Source organism: Notolepis coatsorum (genome assembly GCF_963971535.1).
Source record: "Notolepis coatsorum genome assembly, chromosome: 4".
Classification (NCBI taxonomy): domain Eukaryota; kingdom Metazoa; phylum Chordata; class Actinopteri; order Aulopiformes; family Paralepididae; genus Notolepis; species Notolepis coatsorum.
This window is the reverse complement of record NC_140168.1, coordinates 7,883,443-7,890,869: the sequence shown is the minus strand read 5'-3', so window position 1 is coordinate 7,890,869 and position 7,427 is coordinate 7,883,443. Positions and strand designations below refer to the sequence as shown.

At 42.7% G+C, this 7,427-nt stretch overlaps 1 protein-coding gene across 1 annotated transcript in view; it reads right to left on the bottom strand.

Annotated features, from left to right (window-relative positions):
* LOC311227637 (zinc-binding protein A33-like) overlaps positions 1-6,416 on the bottom strand; it is a gene marked incomplete at both ends in the record, with an annotated part of 9,033 nt that extends 2,617 nt beyond the window's left edge. Inside the window, 2 exons of the mRNA XM_084313359.1 lie at positions 2,356-2,598; positions 6,261-6,416. Coding sequence (XP_084169485.1) covers positions 2,356-2,598; positions 6,261-6,416 — 399 coding nt within the window. The remainder of the gene's footprint in view (positions 1-2,355; positions 2,599-6,260) is intronic.
* Positions 6,417-7,427: the final 1,011 nt, after the last annotated feature.

Sequence of the window (7,427 nt, the reverse complement as noted above, 5' to 3'; positions counted from 1 at the left end):
TGTGTAAAATGCAATTCATAAATGGTTCAAATGCATTGAATTCAGCTCAATTCTATTTCAAACGGCACATAGTCTTTTTTATTATGTATAATTAAGCATTACATCACGCGCAGGAGTGGTTTATGAACAATAAACCATGCCTAGGGGTGGTCGTTAGGCCCAAGGCGCAGCCGAGGGTCGTTAGATCCCCCTAGGCATGGTTTATTGTTCACAAATCACGACTGCAAGTGGTGTAAAGCTTTTATACAACTGCCACATTCATCCAACCTTATTTCTATACAATAAACACACATTAATCGAAGATTTATTGAAAAAACCATCCGCCAGAAAAAGTAGTTCCCACAACTACAAAAAAGACAATTTGCCTCCATGTGGAAGCAGATCGGAAGTGCATCCAACCAACTAACACATCCAACTGTGTATTATTGGAATGATTGATTGAACATTTTATTACCAGATGCAGAATGGGTACAATACAGTACGGCTCAATACACACAATTGTTAAGGGAATGCAGACCTACTTTCCATAGAACTTCATTCTTAGATGATTCTATAGAAAGTAGGTAAAACAAATTAAAAGCTTTTCTTTGCCCTATAGGAAAAAAACGTTTTCTTCGCCCTATTCTTTTATTTATTTTTTTAAACCTACTGTAGAGGGCCTAAACTTAACCAGTTGGAAACCAAGCGTACAGTAATAAAATTAGCAATCAATCAATCAATCAACTCAATAGGCCATGCTCACTTAGAACAGCGCAGCACCCAGCTCTCTCTCAGTCTGACTATCCCCCGCGTTGCAGGCAGAGTGTGTGTGTGTGTGCGTGTGTGTGCGTGTGTGTGTGTGTGCATGTGTGTGTGTGTGTGTGTGTGTGGGGGGGGGGGGGGTGTGTGGCGGTGGGTGGAGACTAGAGCGAGCGCTGACAGTCGAAAGGAAAAAAAATTGAAAAAAAAATTGAAAATTAATCAATCAATCAATCCGCGATTTTTCTTTTGTTACAGAATGATTCAAGACCCATCAATTACATCATCCAACATTGTTTAAACGACTAAGACATTCGCTGTGACAGAATCGCTTGATATTTAGTCGTTTAGTCGCTATCAATATATCCATTTGTAAAGATTATTGTCCACCTTCTTGTGATCCGGCGGATTGATGTGATGTGATTCGGTTGTGGGCGGGTCCTGGGCCAGCAAGCGTGGACTGATCGCAATACATACGTGTAAATGGACTGTTTCAGCCAATCAGAATCGAGAAATTTGCATGCCGTTGTATAAAGGTTACTAATACTTATTTAATAAATATGAATGAACCCCAATCCCAGTTTTTACAGTGTACTAAACATCCTCAGCATCATTCCCTATGAACTGAAGAGAGACCAGTCCTGACCTGCAGGAAGGAGACCAGGGGCGGAGCTAGGGGGTGGCTACCTGGGCTCAAGCCCCGGATGTATTCTGAAAAGCCCAGAATCTATTTAAAAAAAAATAAAAAAAATAAAAAAAAAATAAAAAAATGATTTTTTTTTTTTTTTTTTTACAATTCATCATTGTTACATGAAAATATGTTTGCACCAGATTTAGCAGAAGCTAATTTCCATCTGTGGTCTATCCAGCTGCTAACTGTATTTGAGTGAGTTAAGTCTTGGTGTTATGGTAGACTCAGACCTAAGCTTTAAATCACAATCAACAAGTTGACAAAAACTTAATTCTTCCACCTTAGAAACATAGCTAAAGTACGGCCATTTATAAATCAAAAGGACGCTGAAAACCAGATCCATGCCTTTATCTCAAGCCAACTCGACTACTGTAATGCACTCCTTACCGGCCTCCCGATTAAATACGATGATAACTATTTTATTGCAATGCACTATTGCATTATTTTATTCTATTTTACTAACTATTTTATTGCACTGCACTATTTTACTTTGTATCAGTAATCATAGACGCCTGGCCATAAGAGCATTCGGAGCATCTCTGCTCTCCCACTATTGAACTTGGGGGAGCAAAGGTATAATCTTGCTCCACCACTTTTTGATTATATGGAAAATATGATATATACCCCCCCCAATATATAAATCTAACCATAACTACGTTATGGTTAACTGAGTTTTATAGTGAAAAGAGCAGCTTTATTGGTCAAGATTGAAGGCTCTATATTGCAGGAAATTGCACATACAGGTTCATTAAATTCAAAAAAATCTGTCGTGGAGGGGGTCGTGCCTGAGCCCCTCCAAACCACCCATTGACTACCAAAAAAATAAATAATAAAAAAAAAAAATGTAAAAAAAGGTAAAAAAAAAATGTAAAAAAAAAAGAAAAAAAAAGGGGGGGCCCATCTGGGCTAAGCCCCGGATCTCCTACAATCCTAAATCCGCCCCTGAAGGAGACGTGTTCAGCGTTCAGCTTTTGCTCTATGGCTCTGATTGTGTCTGAAAGGGTTGACATCTCTCTGTCCAGCTCCTCAATCTTCTCCTTCATCGTCTGGCTCTTCTGCTCCTCTTCCTCCTTCAGTGCAGCTACCCTGGCCTCCTGTTCCTCGTGGAGAAACTGGTGAAGCTTCTTAAACTCCTTCTTAATCTGCTTCTCTGTGTGCAGGGCCTGGACCTGGAGATTATAAGATAAGATAAGATATTCCTTTATTGATCCCCTTGGGGAAATTCAGGCATCATAGCAGCATGGGAGATGGGGGGGGGGGGGGGGGGGCAAGGGCATAATTTAGTTTTCAATGGTCAAGTCAAGTCAAGTCAAGAGTTTTAATTGTCACGGCATACAGGTATACAATGAAATGCGGCTGGTCTTGCCTGCGACGATGTGCAATACAGTGGTACATATAATAGAATCCAATAAAATACAGTGGTACAACATATAATAGAATCCAATAAAAACAGCAGTGCAATAAACAGGTACATGTGGAGGGGTACAGGTGGAGGGGACACATTTGTGGGGCGTGGTCAGTGGCTGTAAGGTTGTAGATAAAAAAATAAAAATGAATCAGTTGTGCAAGTCAATTTTGGTGAGATGTTTCTATATACAATTCACTTATGACAAGTCATAACGCTGCACGAGTCTCGGAACGTGAGAGAGAGAGAGAGAGAGAGAGAGAGAGAGAGAGAGAGAGAGAGAGAGAGGAGAGAGAGAGAGAGAGAGAGAGATCATGCTATTTATTATCTACAATGTATAAAACAATAGGCTAGAGGCTTTTAAATACAACAAGGTCATAGACAGATATTTCACAGAGACCAAGCAATGCTGTTGCATTTCATGGCAATCACACAGTGAAAAAAGTAGTAGAACGCGCTCACCTCACTAGACTTGACACTCATGCTGTAACCTCTGATATCATACATAAAAAATAGGGAAACAATGTCCAGGCACGCACTCCAGGTTTTTCCAAATTTATTGGCAGCCTGTAATCATGACGTTTCGGTGTGAACACACCTTCTTCAGAATGGCTTGCATGCATAAATTGCATGCAAGCCATTCTGAAGAAGGTGTGTTCACACCGAAACGTCATGATTACAGGCTGCCAATAAATTTGGAAAAACCTGGAGTGCGTGCCTGGACATTGTTTCCCTATTTTTTATGGCAATCACACAGACCATCGTTCAGTTTCACACCAAACTTTCAGGGGAGGGGTGCTATGTATTTGAGCACACCTGGCTGTTGTTGTTATGCAAAGACAGCTGTGCTCGGTACTTAGCGCGTGCACACAAAGATGCGACTCGTCCCTCGCCGGGTGCTCACCTTGTCTTAATACATCTATTTTATATAGCGCTTTTCCAGGTGCTCAAAGATGCTTTACATGGGCAGGAGAGACAAACTATGGCAAAACAAAAAACAGAACAAAAATAATACATGATAAAAATAAAATAACACCGACAGAATTAGAGGTCAAAAGCAAGATTGAAAAGGTGAGTTTTGAGGGCTGATTTAAAAGATGTCAGGGTGTTTGCATCACGGATATGGCTGGGGAGGGCATTCCAGAGGGAGGGGGCAGCAGCAGCAAAGGCCCTGTCGCCCCAGGTCCGGAGCCTGGTCGTGGGAGGTGTCAGGAGGTTGGCATCTGCAGACCTAAGGCGACGGGTGGGCGTGTGACGGTGGAGGAGGTCGGACAGGTAGGGAGGGGCAAGGTTGTTGAGGGCTTTAAATGTGATGAGTAGTATTTTAAAATGTATCCTGTATTTGATTGGAAGCCAGTGGAGGTCGTGGAGGACAGGGGTGATGTGATCAGAGCGACGGGTGGAGGTGAGCATGCGGGCAGCAGAGTTTTGGACATATTGGAGTTTATTGAGGATAGTGTCTTTGCATGACAATGGCTCAGGTCATCAGAGACCTGAGCTCAGAGATGGAACAAGCAGCCGTTTTCCGTGTGGTCCAAGTTAGTGGTCTGCAAGGGCCTTGAAATAAAGCCCGAGCCCTGCCCGAGCCCGTGAACTTCAGGCCCTGCCCGAAAATAAGCCCGACTGTAAATAATATTTTAAGCCCTAGCCTGCATGAAAACCAGAAAAAAAATATTATTATTATTATTATTAAAATATAATTTTTTTTGTATTTGTTTTAAATATTCGAAACACGGTTTTATATGAACGTAATAAATAAACAAAACTAAGAAGCATTTACATAGCCTGTTTCGCAATGCAGTCTCTCCCAGTGCTCGCTTATATAGACTGACTCACACATCAGCCTCAAAACGTATTGAAGGCTATAGAATCTTCTTTGACACACACACACACACACACACACACACACACACACACACACACACACACACACACACACACACACACACACACACACACACACACACGACACACAATAGCCTACTCAGTCAAACAAACAAACAAACAGAAAACAGAAATCAGATTTCGAGCAGAGCAACAAAACAGGTAGCGAGTCGCGACCCAGCAAATAATAAACATATCACTCACCACGACGTCAGCAACGCGTTGAACACTGTTAACAAAACCGGCTACATACATCCCAAGAACAAATTAAAACGTTCGCCAACTGGCTATATTCCAACACAACCAATCGAGCTGAACTTGTCCCCTGAGTTCTTCTCCCTGCGCGCTGCAGTAATTACATCCAAATGTTTCTCTGGCGCAAAAGAGAAAGCGAATCTTAAAACGAAGGTTATCATATAACCCTAGTTATATGAGAAAAAAAAAAAAAAAAAAACGAAAAAGCCCGAGCCCGAATTATTTATTAAAAAAAAAGCCCTACCCAGCCCGAACCTGCCGGGCCGGGCCGGGCCCCGTCGGGCCTGGGCAAGGTTGCAGTGCACTAGTCCAAGTGCCGCGTCGCGTCTCTGTTTATTATCGTGTAACATTGTTTTAGACGGTAAAAAAGTGCAGGGGACCATAACTGCCTTCTGAAAACATGCAAGGGACATGTCCCCTGTGTCCCCCCCCCCCACAATTACGCCCGTGGGGGGGGGGGGGGGGGGGGGGTACAGGTAGTAAAAACAACAGAAGCAGTGTAAACAAATAAGTTAAAGGAAATAAGTCAATATAATTTACTATCTAACTAAATATACAGTATTCACAGTGTCACATAAGGTGCAGTATGCATAAGGTAGTGTTATAATTTACTGTCTAACAAACTGAAATATACAGTAGGGGGGTTAAAAATCATGTCTCTCCCACAATGGACTACAAATGTACAATAGGGCACTTATTTTTACTGTGTGTAGGTTGAGTGCAGCTGCAACCTTACAGTAAATAATTTATCATTAATACAGAATATTAGTACCTTTACGTGTTCTGCTGTGCGGACGCATGTTTGTTTGATTTCTTTAAAGGCCTGTAGCTTGTCACGTAAGGTCTTCAGTGGAGCCTGGAGCTGCTTCTGCAATGGAATTCATTCATTCATTCATTCATTCATGATGTATTTCACTTGAAAGATGTAGGTCTGAGGACTCTGTGCTGCAGCACCGGTTTCAACACACGGATTGGAGTACGTTTGCCACCCAGGCCACCCTGGACTCCCACACTGACACTGACTTCCACACTGACATTGACTCCCACGCTGACATTGACTCCCACACTGACATTGACTCTCACACTGACATTGATTCCCACACCTCCTACGTTGTGGACAAATATAAATCAACTCCAACATCAGTGTCTGAATCTAATCCCATCTAATTGTTCTGATTGTCTAATGTTTCTGTATTCATTAACAACGTGACAACAATGTTTACTCTGTGTATTTATTGAGTATAATTAAAGATTGAATAAATTAATATAATAATGATTTTGCCATACCTTGTGATCCTCCGAAGCTTCCTCTATGGGGCAGCAGTTGTGGCTCTTGTGTTTTCTGGACGACTGACACACCACACAGATGGGCTGGTGGTCATCCAGACAGAAGAGCTTGAGTTCTTCTCTGTGCAGACTGCAGAGCACCTCAGAACCTGCCATTTTGTCTCTCAGTAACACTCCCTCCTCTGGAAAGCTCCCTGAAGTTTACTTTAACTTTAGTTATAAACTTACTTAGATTCAGTCAGCAGCTGGTTGAAGTCACTGTTTGATCACTAGTTATGAGGGCCGACGTTCCATTCTACTGGTTAAAGTTGCTTACTCGTGAGTAGTATGTGCGTTGATAAAGACAAATAATGTCCACAGCCACTCCAGTGTAAAACAAAGATATCAAAATGGTTTATTTCTCTTCCACAGCGAAGTCTTTCTTTACAGAAGCGGTCCCAAAGCTTTTTTCCTAAATATTCACGTTACTACTGTAACGGATATGTGCCGCGATAGTGTGACTACGGCACATAGAAGTGTGTAAAACTCACTCCCCAGAGGCAGATAAACCGAGCGCTTAGAGGGGAATTCCCTTCTTGGCGCAGCGGTTTGCTATACTGGCCCCGGAGCAGACGCTCGGGGTTCGACTCCCACTCGAGGCATGGTCGAAGTTTCGTGACGGGTACTAGGACGTACCCGTTATACTGGTGCCGTGACCCGGATGCCTTGGGTGGTGTGAGTTTAGGGGGGGTGAATGTAACGGATATGTGCCGTGATAGTGTGACTACGGCACATAGAAGTGTGTAAAACTCACTCCCCAGAGGCAGATAAACCGAGCGCTTAGAGGGGAATTCCCTTCTTGGCGCAGCGGTTTGCTATACTGGCCCCGGAGCAGACGCTCGGGGTTCGACTCCCACTCGAGGCATGGTCGAAGTTTCGTGACGGGTACTAGGACGTACCCGTTATACTACTACAAGGTAAGAAAACTGTTTTTCCCAGTCTCCAAATCACTGCCGACTCGACACATGAAGATTCCTCCACACTGGAAAGCCGAAAATCTATGCTGTTTAGTCTATCGGTTCAGTACTGCTCAGCACTGTTTCAAGATGCACACTGACCTGGCAGTTAGAATTGCTGAATATATATAGATACACAAACGTTCAGTCATGACATCATATGATGACATCA